Source organism: Poeciliopsis prolifica, unplaced genomic scaffold (assembly GCF_027474105.1).
Source record: "Poeciliopsis prolifica strain line A6 unplaced genomic scaffold, Auburn_PproV2 SCAFFOLD043, whole genome shotgun sequence".
Lineage (NCBI taxonomy): Eukaryota > Metazoa > Chordata > Actinopteri > Cyprinodontiformes > Poeciliidae > Poeciliopsis > Poeciliopsis prolifica.
This window is the reverse complement of record NW_026562418.1, coordinates 714,344-731,532: the sequence shown is the minus strand read 5'-3', so window position 1 is coordinate 731,532 and position 17,189 is coordinate 714,344. Positions and strand designations below refer to the sequence as shown.

The following is a 17,189-nucleotide window of genomic DNA, read 5'->3' as shown; positions in this document are numbered from 1 at the left end:
TATTGAAAGTGAAAAGGCTGGATCGGAGTGTCCCTGCACCCTACATGCCAATTGGTGCAGTGCTGTTGAGTTATTGTGTTCTCCACATGATTATCTGTCCTTGTGGCCTATTCCAACCACACCCAAGCGGTTGACACACAGTTTCTCATCTTTCAGTGAAAGCTAGTACATTGAAAGATGTGTGATACATCAGTATAACCCAGAGGAAATGAAAGAAAATCTAAGGTCCGGTCGATTCTTTAAAAAAAATGTTTGGTGGTTTTGATAGAACTGGTTCTGAATATTGAGCGATTATTGCATCAAAGATGTGGAACTGCTATCAACAGAACAAACGCCTCAGTTTTACCACAAACTTTTGTTTTATTTAGTTGTTCATTGATAACAAAAAGCAAAAAGGGGCCCAACACATCAGCTTACTAATAGACCTATCACAGAAGGCAATAAATCAGTTAATACCATGATACATTAAAACAAACTCGATAACTTTTGTTTGCTTAATTTGTTTTTTCTCTGTTCTCTCTGGAAGATAAAAATCTTCAGTCTGGTGCTTTGGTTAAAGTAATGTTTTTCCATTACCATTACGTTACTTGAAAATGGTCTCAAAACAACGATATCGTTTATTGCGATAACTTCTTGGGACGGTTTATCGTCCAACGCAATTTGTCTTCTTGACAGGTCTAGTCGCAGGGTTAAAAGCTCTGTATGTGAATATTTGGTTTTGACAGCACAGAGGTCAGAGAACACGTTACACAGGCCGGGCCGCGGCTGCCCTGCGCATGGCCTCAGGAGCAGGAACGGCTCCACAACATTTACATTTACAGCCTCGGCTGGGAAAGACGGGGCCGCGAGCCGAGGATGGAAAAACAGGACGAGCGGTTGTGCGGTGAGTGCAGGTAAATACACACACGAACATACACACCCAGGTGAGACCTGCGTGGAAACACTGAAGAAGTCTGCATAGAATGTCTTAGGATTTGAACCCCCTCTGAGTGAGTGTGTGTGTGTGTGTGTGTAGATGATCCACTGTGTCACAGCGAGCTCAGCCACTAATTAGCCTCGAGACCGCAGAGGTCGTGGTACATCTGCACTTCTGTGAACTGGGGTGCAAAGTTCAACGGCTCCTCGCGTCTCTGAATCGGTGGAGCACCTCCATCAGCAACTCCAGATAAGAGCACAAAGTAAAAAAAGAACATGAACTGCTCTCTTCGTTCAAACTGAAATATTTTATTGTTTCTCCGTTAAAACACGAGAAACTAAAGAAGGAAGGAGTTTTAACTGGCAAAACGCAAGGGGAGGAAAAACAGATGATCCAAACTGAGCGGGTTATGAAAACCAGACATTCTGACCTCTGCTCCTATACTGTATAGCGAGCTCCCAGTAAGCTCGACCCAGTTTGGAAGGAGAGAATGTGGGACACACTTCCACCTATTATGTGGCTGAACCGTATTTTTAGCCGTGGAGATGAGGTCAAACTGCAGGAGCATGTGAACCAAACCGAACCAAACAAAAGAAAACAAAACAAGTGTTTTAATGTTGACGGTTTGAAAAAGTGGCAGAGCGGCAGACGGAGAGGGAACGACCAAAAAAGCCGATTTGGAGCGACGCCAGGACGTCGTGTTAGCGCCTCGCCGACAGGCAGGCACCTCGGTTTGAAAAGTTGCTGCTGGATGAACAGGCAGGAAAAAGAAATAAAGCCTGAAGCCAGCCAGCGATTAAAACGCACACGAAAAACGAAGAAAAAAGGTCCAAAAGAAAGAGCCGACAACAGGCAGACAAAGAACAATACCTTTCAGTGTTTGGGCTCATCACTGGGAGATCAAATGATGGAAAGGAAACACCACTGGTGGAGTCAAGTGGAAAACTTGGAAATTCTCAGAGCCTTAGAAAATATTCATAACAAATTTTAAGCCACACCATTTTATTCTGATTCTGGCTGAATTTGACAGAGCAACACAAAGGAGTGCAAAACTGTGAAGCGGAAGAAAGGCGGCTTTTCACGTCAAAAATAAAACAATGATGCCCACAGCATGATGCTGCCACCACTGAATTTGACAGAGGGTGTGGTGTTTTCATCAGGGTGATGTGCGGTGTTCGTTTTCCGTCACACGCAGGTCAAAAAGGTCAATTCTGATCTTGCCCTACACCTTCTTCTTGTGTCCTGTCTGGTTCCTGTCCTCCAACAATAGCACCGTTATTCCCACTTTTACATCAAGACAGATATTATTCGCCATGTACAACTGACATGATTCCTGCCAACATATTTATTTATCTAACAACTCCTAGAGTTATCAAGAACCTCTCAACGGTAGGAAGTGATTAGCAATGCTGGCTAAAAAGTTAGCTGCTCTAAGGCACAAATCTTAAGTATTATCTCCGCTGCGGCTAAAGTGCTGCACCGACGCAATGTTTAGCGGAAGAGAACGCTAAACCACTGGAGCGGATTCGCATAAACAGAATTCTTTACAGTCGTAAACCAAAATTTTCAACAGAAGTTGAATTTTATATATAAAGAAACCAAAGCCAAAATATTAGCGATTTAGAATTTATCTGGCAAAAGTATTTCAGAAGCTAAGAGCGCTAAGCGTTTTCAAAGCTAGCAAAAAGGTGAAAGCGCTAAACAAAAAGTTAGATAAGCTATTAGCACATTAGAAGAAATTAGCTCAGTCCTGTTGGCAGAACATTTTAACTTCTCTACAGCTTTCACAATGATACAACTTTAGTTTACTGAAATTAAGGCCTGAAATGTAGTTTATCTGTAAACCGAGTGCAGCAATAGGACAATGAATAAAAAATGATAGCACTTCATATGAGGCCTTTTCTTAAAAAAATATAGAACTAAACAGTTCTTATTCAAAACGTAAAAATGAATTAAATGTGGAACAAAACCAAATTTCTTTAAAGATTTGCTTTGTGCGCACAAACAAGATCGTGTAGAGTTCTGAAAAACGGCCACATGATGCAAAATATGCGAGTCAGAGGATCTGGAAGCCCGAGTTGAGACAGACGTCGATCGCAGAGCTTTCATTGTATCCCAGGAACTTCTGTGTGCTCTGTCCTCGATTCTCTGGAAGAAGCCGGAGGGGTTTCAGCGCCGTCCAGTTCTCCACGAGCAGCTGGTGCAGTGGTGCTCTGGGGTGGGTCACTTCCTGGATCGGACTTCCTCTTCTTCCTGACATGATAGTGATGCTTTTTGGATTTCAGGTGAGCTGCAGACACAAAGAAAAAAAAAACATACTCAGAGATTTGTTTCTTTGTTAATTTTGTTACCCTTCACAATTACAAAGATGGACGAATTAGACGCATCCTCACCTGTCCACTCCACGTCTCCGATTATGATTTTGTCGCAGGCGTCACAGGTGTGGCGGCTGCGTTTGTTTCTCTGCTGCCCCTGCAGGCTGATAGGGGGAAAAGCCGGCTCCTCACCCTGTCGCCAGGACAACAGAGAGCCAAATTGTGCTAATCAATGTTCGAACAGGAAACAGGGAGAGTTGAAGCCCTTCCTTTATAGACCAGAACCTCAAGAAGAAAAAAACCCTGAGATAAATTATCAACAAGTCATATAAAAACACAGAAGAAGCAAGCTAACATTTGCATGCTAATTCTGCACACTGATTTGAGACACTTGTGTACTGACAATGTTTTAGACTCAGTTAATCTATTAGATATAAACAAAGGCTTTAAAAACGTTTCGATTCAACAGTCACAAAATTTTAAAGATGCATATTTTCATTTATTTTTGTAGGAAATTAAACGACATGCATCGGAAACGACCTATTTTGTCAAAGCACAAAAAAAAATCTAAGTAAATATTCCAATTGGTTGCTGTGTCTCTCTCGGTATCCCAAAGTTTTACCTTTACTGTTTTGATAACAAAATTAATTCTATATATATTTTTTATACCAACGTGTAAAAAAAAAGCATAAAATTTGTTTGTTGCGGCGTGAAATTAAATCCTCATCATTTGCAATTCTCTGTTAAGTTACAAGTAAATTTCATAGAAAAGATGGGAATTGTTTGATCTCATCTGAAAATCTGAGCCGCTTTGCTTTTTCACACATCTACAGTCACATTCAATAAATGAGAAAGATATCAACCTTTAAGCAGGTGTTAAACACACTTTTCATTCAAAACCGCATTTCTGTTTGCAAAAATAGTTTTAGTTTTTATTTATCTGGTGTAACATTTCAACTTCAAATGTTGTATTTCCATCTAATGTATGTGTTCAAACGTAACAGTTACCAGAAATAAATCTGTGTGGATTTAATCTATTTCACGTGTTTTACTGGATAAAATTCCTGAAATAAATGGAAAACAGAATCTGGAAAAGAAAGCAGAACGAGGGGACAAAATTCCAAAGAGACGAACAAAACTGGAACGCAGAAAAGTTGCAAAATGTGGTAAAAATGAAGGAGTAGAAGTAAAGAAAAGCAAAAAAAAGAGAACAAAGTGAGGAGTAACTATGGAGTCAGGAGGACTGTTGACCCCGGCCGACCCCTCGGCAGCCGGCCCCACCTTCATGAGGCCGTCCAGGATCTGCAGTGCAGGCTTCAGCACCGACTCCTCCCACCTGGACACGTCAGTCACATCCAGGCTGTACACAGATGGGACGCTGTCGCCTGGTCCTACACACACACACACACACACACACACACACACACACACACACACACACACACACACACACACACACACACACACACCATCACTGAACTTTTCAACATCACTTTAAGCTGATCATGTGAAACAATTAGCTCTCCCTCGTCGGGTTAGCGCCAGCGCTGCTTTTAAATCTCGGCGTCTGCCTCTCCGTGGAGCGCGGGCGTGCCGATCGATTTCACACTCCAGGCGCCGTCAAACCGAACGTGATAAATTCAATCCACCGGAGCCCGTGACCCGCTCCGCCTGATTCTGAGCGGATCAAACAGGCTCCGGCTGGTTTGACCGAAAGAAGACGACGGGCAGAGGGATGGTGAGTGGGTCGGGGGGGTGGGGAGGAGGGAGTGACGCGCCGCAGCCGCACCCCAAAGCTTCGTCAACCTGCTGACTCACAGCGGCTCGATAATGTCTTCCTCTCCTTCCTCCTCCCATCATCCTCCTGCGCAGCATCCCTTCCCGTTCCCATCAGTCTCGTTTCGGCTTTCAGTCACTCCCTTGCTCTCTGACGGCTTCCTGCCCCCCCGAGTGTTTGTGTGTGTGTGTGTGTGTGTGTGTGTGTGTGCGTGTGTGTGTGTTCGTTTTGCACCAGTCAGCAGTGTCTGGGCCAGGCCTTCGCTGCCCTCCACCGAGTCAGGACGGGCTGATGCAACGACAGCATGCAGCCTGTTACAAACAAAAACCTTGACAGATTTTAGCCTCAAATGTTTATTGCGTCTCGTATTTAGCTCCATACGTTTCCACTTTCCAGACGACAGACTGAACAGATGCTGTTTACTGGTTATTTAGGGGTATCAAAGTAAAGGGGTCCGAGTACAAATCCTGCGCTTTAAAAACCAAGAAGCATTTTCCCTCCACCCCTCTTAACGAGTGTGAAAACGGGGGTTGTTTTACACCCACACAGGAAATAAAGGAGCTTTAGTACATTAAACAAAAGCAAAAACAAAACAAAAAACCCAAAGTGAAGGGAGTAAGCTCGTCTGTTCTGGTTTGGCCCCGGGACTGGAACCGGTTTGGTGCCCTACCTGCAACAGAGGAGTTCTTCCACTAATAAAAAATGACACCAAGAGGTCGTCCTTTGCAGAGTCCCCCCCTAAAAAACATTCAACTTTCAAGTACTTGAATGACGTTGACATTCATAAAAATCCCAATAAAACAATTCACACGATGTGGGCTTATGAGTTTTAGATTAGGCACAATGCAAAAACATGCATGAATGAAAAGTAGAAACCGCCCCCCAAAACTGCAGCCCTGAGCCACTGCCTCTTTAAGATCTTTGTAACATCTGTATGTCTGGAGACAAACCCACACCTGATTGGACGAAATTAATGACTGTCATTTGACTTTTTTTTTCTATTATTGCAAGCTTACTTTTAACTTGTTAATTTAGTTTAATAGACAAACTGAAAGTTGTATCAGGCAGATTGTTTTGGCCGATCCGACATGAACTCCTCTTAACCCAGGATGTTCCGTTACATTTCAGAATAAGAGCATCGGCATAAATAAAACTGTTTTAATAACCGATACTAGTTAGATTAGATGTTTAAGAGATGTTTATAAAGTGTGGAGGGCTAAATAATGGGAAATAGTTGTAGTCTGTTGGAAACAAAAATGAAATTATCATTAAAAAAACAAACACGAACCCATAACTTCCGATTTTCTCGCTGGATGTTTTGAAACAGTCGCTGCAGATGAGTGACTTCTATCCGCTTCAGATTTCTGCTGCTGGATTTAGCCAACCGGTGTCGGCGCTGTGGAAACGCCCACTTCCACTCTGAAAACAAAAGCTTCAATTTGGCGCGTTACAGCCAAAAACGTCTTTCTGTCAACAACAGCAACAACAGGCAGTCCAGCTTTTTGAAACAGCGGGCTGTTGTTAAAATCACTGATCTGAAACGCGATGTGGGGAGTCTGAATTTAGTTTTGCTTGTTCAGATTTGGAGGCTTTCTGGCACCAAGACGTCATTAAACTCACCACTTAGACCAGATACTAGAGAGGAAAGGCAACACTCTCTCACATCTTCAAATTACAAACTGGTTCCAAACTTTTGGCAGGTGCTTCAAAATTTGCCTTCCTGTTATTTTCACTCTTCACTACCCGGGGTGGCTGAGGCCGAATATATCGAACATGGATGTATTAGAGCCAATAGCGATTACTTTTTCAATGCAATCACGCTCATTTAGTCCATGAAGTGAACCCCTTCTCGTTAGCGTATCCTCACTAATTTGTACGGCTTTTGTCCAACTGCTTTAGGCATAAATAAAACGAGTTGGCTCCAGATGGGTTTGCAAGTCAACACAACAATAGAAGACCCAAACAGAACCGTCAGGTTTCCTATTGGAGGCTGGATGCTGATTCAACCCCTCCTTTAAAAACAGCTTTTGTTATTTTAAATAACCAACCGGGAAGGCCTGAAGATCAGCTTCAGCCGTCCAGAACCTTTGATGACACCTCTTACAACTGTTTTTTTTTTTATCCCAAACTTTGAACATCTCACACAGAAATGTTCAATCCACCATCTGAAGATGGAAAGTGTAGCACAGAGCATGACAACGACCAAGATGACGGAGGTTCACCTTCCAACAACCCGGAACATGCAGACATACGGCACGGACTGGCTATGTGTTAGAACGGCCCAGTTAAAGTCCAAATCTGAAGCTGCATCGCATTAGGAAACGTTTATAGAAATGGCAGAATTCAAAATAGTTTCCTCAGTTTTACAAAAAAGTTTTTATTTTTTTAAAAAAAGAGTTAACGTGCTAAGGGTGAGACAGGAACATAAGTTTTGACATAAAAAACGTTTACCTCACCGTTCGGCTGTTTGCGCTGTTGTAGCATTAGAATAGTATTTTTTTTTGCCATGTCTCCAGACAGCATGTAGCATTAATGCAAGTTGACATAATTGAACAACTTGCCAAACAGAGAAACATTCCTAAAAATTCTCTGTTTTTATTCTCTGAAACAGAGACTCTAGTTTCAGGGACACTAGTTTGCAACCCAATTCCTGTTTACCACAGCCATGCGTTGCGTCAACGTTGATCTGCTCCGCTCTTTCAAATTATGCACATTGTCTCTGGTCTTCATTTCAATTTCGGGACCGATACAGATATTACGATTGGATCGGTGCATCTCTGCTAGGAAACTGCCATGGTGACCTGTTAAGATTGATGCCTCATTTTTTCTGGGTTTCTTTTTCTCCAAATGGTGCACAAACATCTGGAGACATATGAGAGAAAACTTTCCCATTCAGCCAGACTGTCCTTCAGTGGGAGGCATTGACCCAACGCCGCATGTCCTTGCGAGTCAGATTTTTCGAAGCACAGAAAAGAGGTCTGTATTTATTCGTCTCCCGAGTTCAAATATGATCGGTCCTTCTGCAGACTGGCCGGCTCCACCTTTAAGCAGATTCTCATGCAAATGAATCCCATTAACCTTAAAGTACTGTTTACCAACTCAATTATGGCCTAATCCTTTCCACACAGACTCAAGTGTGAATTGGAGGGCAGCAGGCAGCACCCTGACTGATGCTTGCAGCTCTTCGAGGGAACCTTCCAGGCCTCTGTTATTACAGAGGAACACAAGGCTGCCTGACATGAAAAAAAGAGAAAAAATAACTCGGCTTCACAAGCACCAGAAACCTGCATCCAGAAACGGTTTTCAGCATTTTAACCACCTCCCGTTTGAATTTGCATAGAGGGGGATTTGATAAGCAGTGGAGCGTTTGAACACGCGGTGTGGCTTGCTCTTTTTCCAGCCGGGGCAAGCTGTGAGCGTTTAACTAGCCGACGAAGAGCCTGAAAGCAGAATAAACAGGTTGCAAAACGGCAAACATCTCTCTCTGCACCTGCCTCATTTAGCATCACAGCGTGAGCTTTTCTGTGTTTACTCGCCCCTCGCGCTCTGGCCTCCGTTTGAATGTGTTGATTTTTTTATTTATTTATTTTTTTAACCACAGTTGGGGTCAATCAGAACCGCGCCGCTTACTGGTTCACCGCGTTTCCGTCTGTGTGAGAGTCACGCAGGAAGAGGCCGAGAGTCTCGTTCCCTACAATCCGGCTGCAGGCGGCATTTTTTCATTTTTTAATTCCAACAAAACGTAACATAAGTTCTGAAATGTAGAACATAATGGCAACAGTTTGCTGCTAAGATGCTGAAACAAATATGAGCAGAGTAGCAAACCAATTAACATGGCTGCAATGCAACCGATCAACAGTTGCATCTTAATAAATTCAGAATGTTATTTTAAAGTGATTTTACAAACCCAGATCAAAAAATAAAACTATTAAGACCTAGATCGCACTCTAGAAGAACAGAAAGTTGTTTAGGTCCTTGTAAATAAGTGGAAAGTTGAGTGGAAGGATGCACTGACGGGATACGTTTCAGTAGCCTGGAAACTCTACCTCAAATCTTTACCTATTCAATACTTCATTAGAATTCATTGTCATTTGTTCTGACTTTTGATACACAGACTTTAGCTAAAACTAGATCCACACCTGCAACATTTAAATACAGTTTTAGTGCTTGTGACACAGAATATTGTACCGATTCATCAAACTTCTCTTATTTGTCTATAAAACGTTGTGGCGCCAGGATGAGGTGGATTTTCGGCCATATCAAAATTGGCTTATTTCACAAAACTGCAATGGAAACAAACACCTTTCCCCCATCACACGAGTCACACGATAAGCAAGCGGATGCTGGCGCAAACCAGGAAGACGACAACAGGAAGTATTGGATGTAGTATGTTTTTAACAGACTTATTCACATGTGACTACGATTGCGCATAGAGCTTTTTTTCTACATTTGCGTAATATGGACATCATTTTGCACATTTGTAACAGAAACGCAGTGACTGAGAGCTGATAAGGGAGAGCCTGGAGAGTCAGAATGACTGTGTTAGAACGGCCCAGTTAAAGTACCAGGACCAGGAGCCCAACTAGCTCCTGGAACTTGCAAGAATCCATGAGGACTGTGGCAAATGAAGGAATTTGTCATGAAAAATGCAGGCCATCGGTTTGCTTGACTGCGAGTCTCAACTGTCTGCGGACAGAAGGCGCAGGCCGATGTTAGCTTGTGATGATGTCAGCTTGTTAACTGTGACTATGAAGAACTTTGTGATGTTTACACATTGAAAGGTGACACTGGAACAAAGCTTGACTTCCTTTTACAGCTGCAGATGCCTCCATTTCATGCAACGCTTTTGGAACCATGCCGCGAGGAGCAACAGCTGGGCGGCGGGCAAGCGCCACCGAAACGGGACGCTTTTATTCTCCTTTTTAGCGTTGTCGATAAATGGTCCACCGGCAGCAGTCGGCGTCCCGCTCCCACCGGATGCTTTGTGCCTTTATCTCTCTGAACACCAGCACTCATCCCATAATTGCCCCCTGGCATTCACCAGCCTCCCCACTGGGGCAGGTCAAAGAGACGGTGGACGCTGCGAGGCGCAGGTGCTGGACGGGAACCCCTGTAACCTCGTCCTCCGTTCTGGTGAAATCCAAAACTTCTAATCCCCTCCTTTGTCAGGCGACAACCGATAAGACGACGGCGAAGGGGCGAACGACAAATATACCACTTCAGAGAACATTAAACTGACATTAAACAGTCTAAGCCTGGCCGCAAAGCCCGTCTTTAACCTGAAATCTAATTATCTAATCCTCCATTAGAGCATCCTGACTGTAAACAGATCTAAGTGTTCACACAACACGAGGAACCCGGAGCCCCACATACACACAAAGCAAAAAGGTTCGCTTTCAGGCTCGTACGGGGAGATCGCTTTGCTAAAAACACGGAGAATAATCCGCCGCTCAGCAGCTGCTTGCCAGCGCTCGAATGTGTGTATTGTGTGTTGAAACAGTAGTCCACCTGTTGCAATAAGCGGGCCAAGAGTCACTGGCAGAGCCCGCTCTCGTGTTTGCTGAGTGTGTGTGTGTGTGTGTGTGTGTGTGCTGCTGTTAACTTGTCTCCTGGACCAGCTGGGATTCGATGGCTGTCCCTCCAACTGGACCGCCGCCCCAACTCGCTGTTCCGCTTTCTTTCAGTTCCTCTTCCACCTTGTGTCTTCCTCAGCTCCCGCTTCAATCCGTTGTTCATAACCGACAGACAGGAGACTTATGGAAATACGTGTTCCTGAAATGAATTTAACTGTAACATCTCGGTCCAGCTGTTCGTTCCTGGTTGTTTTTGCAACCAGGAACCCCCCTAAAATTTGGCAAAATGGAAGGGGGAGAGGGCTTTGCGCACGTTTGCAAAGGAAATGGAGCAAAAAGTCATAGCATCGGCTGAATAAAGTCATGTGGAAGGATGACGTTTAACGATAAAAAAAATGAAGTAAGAAAAAGCTGAAATAATAATAATGACAAAAAAATGAAGTAAAATGTGTTCCAGAAATCTCTGGATCACTTTAAACACACCAAAGCGCACGGTGGTGGCGGTGGCAGCATTATGCTGTGGGATAAACCGAAACGCGAACACACAATATTCTGGGACTCGACTCTCTCGATGCAAATGTAAAAAAGAAATAAAAAGAAATTAAAGCTATTCAAACAATAACGTCAGAACGTTTTCTTCTTCTTCACACAGAGGTAATTTATTAATGAATCGCCTCCTCTGAGTCACATGCTTTTAAAAGCCAGCGGGTAATCACTGACTAACACAGACCTGTGTCTGGAAATTAAATAAGGTCTCTTAAGTCTCACACACACACACACACACACACACACACACACACACACACACACACACACACACACACACACACACACACACACACCTTGTGAAAACAATTCCAGTCTTGATTTTATCTTTTGTGTGCGTGTGTGTGTGTGTGTGTGTGTGTGCGTGTGTGCGTGCGTGTGCGTGTGTGTGCGCGCTTGTGCCTGCTTCGCTACTCGCTGGAAGATGGAGGTGTGAACTCGCCCCGCACCTGTTGCCCCCGGCTGAGTCGGGTTACCTCCCCTCTCCGTCCGCGTGTCGCTCCATCCACTCACTCACTCTTTTAAATAAAAGATACAGACACTGCTGTATCTTTTATTTACAGTCAAGCTACACCTGTTTATTGTGCTTACAGATGTGTGTGTGTGTGTGTGTGTGTGCGTCGGTGTGTGTGTGTGAATGTGGGGGGCCGATATTTTGCCACTTAATGAAATGAATATAACCTCACATTACCATTTTCATTAAGGGTAATTCAATCCTTCAATTAAAACAGCCCTTTCTGAAAGACGCTGACACACACACGCGCACGCACACACCAGCGCTGTATGTTTACAGCCAGTCTACACATGCACTTAAAGCTAAGTCACTGTGAGCTAGCTTTCATTTGAGCTGGCCGACCGGCTGTTTAAATCCCCTCGGTAACCAAAGCCGAGGGGACGGCCAACACCTGCCGGACGCCTGTTTAACAAACCGATCCAGCTGGAGAACCGGGTTCCACCTGAGCTACACACACCGCTCTGAGAAATAATAATGCATGTGTGTGTGTGTGAAATTCTTAAGCTTCTCATGTTTAAAATAAGAGAGTTCCTTTTTACCAGAAGTTTAAAGGTAGATATACAAAAACTCCTGTTGAATTTATGGGAGACTCTTCTGTAAAGATTAGGCTTTAAAATCTTTACAGAACCTGGAATAAATATAGACTGTATGGACGGATCAATGGATAATCGACGGACGGACGGATGGATGATTGACTAATCAATGGGTTGGAGGCTGAAATGCTTCATATGGATGAGAAAATCAATCAAAGACGAGTTTTTATAGAACATTTCATAAAAAACACCTGCAGTCAACAATCGAGAAACCAGTAGCAAATAATACGCGTCAAACATGTTGATCAATGTTCCATTTATTATCTGGGGGTCCAGAGCAGAACCAGAACCAGATTAAAGTCGATTCTTTAAAGTCGGAGGAAGAACTTAAGAATCACAGGCAGAAAAGGAGGAAAGAATGAAGATTCACAGATGGACGGATGGCTGAATATCCACTGACAATCAGATGAATGACCAATAGATGGTTGGACGCAAAGCAAGGAAGGATGAGAAAATGAAAAATAAAAAAAAATCTGCGCTTTCCCATAGCATGATGCTGCCTAAACTGTCACATAAAGCACCGTTAAATCCAGGCTTCCAGGATCGGCGAGCAGCTTCACGCAGCGTCGACATGACTCCTCTGAAGAGAGGCACAAGCAAAACACAAACGCAAAATTCAGACGACTCCAGACGTATTAAAGCGTGTGTGAGGCAGCAGTGACACAGCTAGGTGCGTGCACGCATACACACACGCATACACACACAAGGCCATATGGTGCAGGCAAGCAGGTGGGCGGTCACAAAGACCGGGTGTGGAGGTTTAGGGCCCGGCTGTGGCCTTTAAGCCACTTGGGGCTAACAGGATTAGGAGGCGGGGTTACTAAAGGCCACGCCGCTGGCTGGGACACAGCCGGCCGCCTTCTGGATGTTTGGAAACACGCAGGCGGAGGTGAAACGGGCCGCGACCGGAGCGAGAGCTTGCCAGCGTTCGTGGGCACGCGTCCATCGTGCTGCGACGGCTAATCTGGGCCGGCGCCCAAATGCTGGGGAGAGCAGGGGGGGCAGCGGAGGACAAGAACTGGGAGAACGCAGCTAAAGTTTCTGAGCTGCAGGCGGACGGTGGAGCATTATTCTGCGACACCGAAGCTCCAACTGTCCACCTCGTCTCACCCAAGTCTTCCTGTCGTACCGTTATCCTTCCCAGTCTGAAAACTGTGTGAAAGAAGCTGCTGTAAAGTTTAGTTTACTCATTCTAAAATGTTCATGATACATATTTTTGATAACTATTTATTCACCAAGGAGGTAGGCCGCAGGATAAACTTATTTTGTCATGTCCCCCTTTCTCGTACTTTTATACATTATTCTTAATTTAAAGCTGCAGTACATGAATTTGATTAAAAAAATATATTTCTTACATATTTGTTGAAACTGTCGGTGTCATTTATGAAACAGATAATCTATGAAAACAATTTCCTCCACCTCTGCTATTGCCATCTGAAGAAGTGCACCACTACCTGTCAAAAACAACCAATCAGAGGCAGGAGGAGGGGCTTAGCGTTGCCAATCAACCAGTGAACAGGCTGCTAAATGTGCCAATGGCGGAGAAACATTCGACTGCTACAGGAAAACCGTTTCTCCGTAGTCACCGGTGGCTAGGCTAACTAGCACGATGTATTCACCAAACATGTTCTAACGTCTGAGTTAGAACATGGTGTCAGCTTATCAGCAACACAGCATGATGAACGAATGTCAAAATGGTTCAGTTTTTGTCTCCTCTGACGAGACAGCTCGGTCCTCCCAACACGTCACTCTTTTCTTCCTGCTACTCTTCCAAAAAATAAAAAGCCACAATTACAAAGTGCAAGACGATAGTTTGGGTTATGTTTGATGCGTCCACGAAGTCGTATTCCGTCGTTTCAGCAACTACGTGTTCCTCCGGTGGAATCTCTGAAACTACGCGGACAGCTGCGTGCGGAAAAACATGGCGGACGAGCAAGAACTTCCTTCCACCCACCAGGTGCACGGCAGTCAGACCTCTGTTTGACTTTTGTCGCTATATTTTGCAGCTATTCTGACTAAAACCAGAGCAAAACAGAATTGGCCAACGTCAAAATCGGCAGGTAATTTTTTTTAAAGATCGGTGATTGGCCAGAAAGCTGGAATCGGTGCATCTCTATTGGTTTGTAGTCGTGACAAATGAGTTTCAAGTCGCAATGGGTTTTGTTTCTGCAAAGTACACCAAAGTTTGTGTTTCTCGTGTGGGGATTAACAAAAAAAAGACGTGAAGCCACAGGAATACTTTTACAAGCTTCTCTGTATCAAAAGGAGAGCCAGAAACAAACACGCATTTTCACAATAAAATACAGTCTCACAGAGACTCTTTAGGCGTTTAACAAGGTGCCGGAAGCTCAGTTTGTGAAACAGAGACTGATCATGAAGATTCTCCACTCTGAAGGAGAAAACACACACACACACACACTCACTCACACACAGTCTACTCAGACAGAAACTCACGTTTGAGGAAACGGTTTCGGACCCACTTATTCTGTTTGCGGGCGTAGCGCCTTGTGGCGATCTTCAAAGCTTCCACGCCTGAAAAAGAGTTCAAAGAGGGAAAAGATGAAGCAGAAACAACGAACAATCAACCAGACCGCAAAACCGGCGAGTGTGAAGTCTAGGCAGGTGTTCCTCTGACCTTTGTCTCTCAGCTTGTTTTTCTCCTGCTGGCTGCTGCTCTCCGGAGCCGTCAGGTAGTCGTGGAACTCCTTAAAGCCGATCGACTGGAAAATCCCGTGTTGATAGTCTTGGCTGCGGGAAGCAGAGGAAACACGACCCGTCGATATGTAAACTTTCCTCCCTTGACGTGACATTTATGGCGCCGGTGATTCAGATCTCATTTTCCTTCCCCTCCATCACTCCTTCCAGCCCCACATGCAGATGTCAAAAAAAAAACCCTCCCAGAAATAGAGTGACTGGCAAAAAAAAAATAGAATAAATAAACAAAAATCATCTGAGCGTAGGAGACATGATGACCCACAGGTGGTAAAACTCAGCAGGCTACTCTCCCAGCAATAAATACTCAACTTGTTTACAGACACAGACTGGATCAGACACTAAATGCTGAGCACAAATCAGAAATTGGTTGTGATAAGATCTGAGGAATCCAGAAGGAAGTTTGTAGGAAGGAAGTCTGGTAAAAAGTTCTCAAAAGAATTGGATCTCAGACATTTCACTGTGGGAGTCGGCAATTAGAGGGATAACATGCTCAGCCCAAGTTATTTCACCTGGAGAGGAAGCTGCAAAATGCTGAAAGAAGTCTCCAGAAACCCAAAAATACCATCACAGGTCAATACAGCTGCTTTTTTTTTTTTTTTGCCGTTTAAATAAAAGTGCATCCCGGTATCATCAGAGACACTCTAAAAGTTACAAAACGTCCGTGGACTTGTATGTTCTAACGGTATTTTTCAGAAGTATTTTGCTCTCATTTTGTTTTTCCCCAGTAACTTTATCTCCAACAAAACAACATACAGGAAGAAAGTTAAACACAGGCAGAGGAGTTGAACTGAAGTTAGCGCTTTAGCATTAGCTTCTGCCAAATATTGTGTCAGTACAGTGCTTCAGCGCTAGCAGAGCTAGCATCCATGGTTGGTGGGTTAGTTAGCTCAACTAACTTTCTACTGCTACAGTAAACATCTTGTAATTCGGTTTAATACTTAACATCAAAGAAGATGATTTTAAAAATGTAAATGGATTCTAGATACGCCCACTGCTCTTTCTTCAAATTGCTTTTTTAGTTCTTGTTGATTAAAGAGACGGATCGACGCATGCTGACAGATTCGATACAGATCGCCTTCTGTGTTTGTAGGTTTTTATTGGTTTGAAGCATCAGCCGACACCAACCTGCAGTAGCGAAAAGAAAAGAAAAGCGCCACATTTAATCAACTATTATTGCTACAAAGAAAAGAAAGAAAGAAAAGTGTTGCGTCTCAGGTACCCGATCCCTAAATCCACACACTCGGAAGAGGAACGAGAAGGAGGAGGAAAAAATCAAACTGGCCAGTCGGAAAGAGGCAGAAGCTGGAGAACAAGCTCCGGAGGACAGGAAGTGTAGGGAGGAAGAGAAAAGAGAGAACGAAGGAGGGAGAGATCTGACCTTGCTGTCTGGTCACGGCAACCAGCAAGGGATGGAGACACAAGAGCGGAAGAGAGAGAGAAAGAAAGAGAGAGCAGCAGAGCGAGAGGTGAGTGGGGCGGAAAGTGAACGGATGATCAGATGGCCAGGAAGGGAAAGGATGACGAGGAGCAGAAGGTGGGATGGGATGAAGAGGGAACGGGGGGCACAGAAGAGAAACAAGCAGCATCCTCAGCATCTGACTCCCACAGTGACACCATTTCACACACCCACACACACTACTGCATTTGGGCATCACAGAGATTAAGTTATTACTGAAGCCCACTGAGGGGCGTGATCAAACTTCACACAGAACAAACAAAATCGAAACGATTTCTGATCTCTGACTGCGGGATGCTAAGCGCTAACAGCTCAGGCTGACAAGAACGCCGCTTTACTGCAGACGGTAATTTAGGAATCAGTGTGGTGGAAGTATCTGGAATCTACTTAGAGAAGCTGCAAAAGAGCGAGAGAGAGCAAGACTTTCAGCATGTAACAGAAAGGTTATCTGTTGAACCTTTCAGCAGACGTTCAGCAGCAAAGTCGCTCTATATATAAGAACCTTAATGTGACCCTGTTTCATGGCGCTGTTCTCCACCCACACAGTCTGGTGGCTCCTCTGCTCCTAATCGAAATAATTAATGACTGCTAAGGGCAGAAAGCTAAGGGAAAACATATACCTCTTCCTTACAAAAACTGGAGATTTGAAATCGGACATGTAAATCTAATGTGCGCAACTCTAAAAAAAGCAAATTGGAACTTAGAAAAGTCCCGGTGGAAGGGTACCAGACGGAGAGGAAAGGCTTGCAGCTAGAAATAAAAATAACTCTCCCTGGATCAATTT

At 44.1% G+C, this 17,189-nt stretch overlaps 1 protein-coding gene across 3 annotated transcripts in view; it reads right to left on the bottom strand.

The window, feature by feature from the left end:
* Positions 1-1,208: 1,208 nt before the first annotated feature.
* trit1 (tRNA isopentenyltransferase 1) overlaps positions 1,209-17,189 on the bottom strand; it is a 35,245-nt gene continuing 19,264 nt past the window's right edge. For 2 of the 3 annotated variants that reach the window (XM_055055894.1, XM_055055893.1), the window contains exons 7-11: positions 14,870-14,982; positions 14,689-14,766; positions 4,513-4,622; positions 3,310-3,424; positions 1,209-3,206 (exon numbers count right to left, since the gene is read on the bottom strand). In XM_055055894.1, the coding sequence (XP_054911869.1) occupies positions 3,022-3,206; positions 3,310-3,424; positions 4,513-4,622; positions 14,689-14,766; positions 14,870-14,982 (601 nt within the window). In that variant the 3' untranslated portion in view covers positions 1,209-3,021. Of the gene's footprint in view, positions 3,207-3,309; positions 3,425-4,512; positions 4,623-12,431; positions 12,815-14,688; positions 14,767-14,869; positions 14,983-17,189 lie in introns of those variants that run through there. The other variant, XM_055055896.1, reaches the window with a different exon arrangement.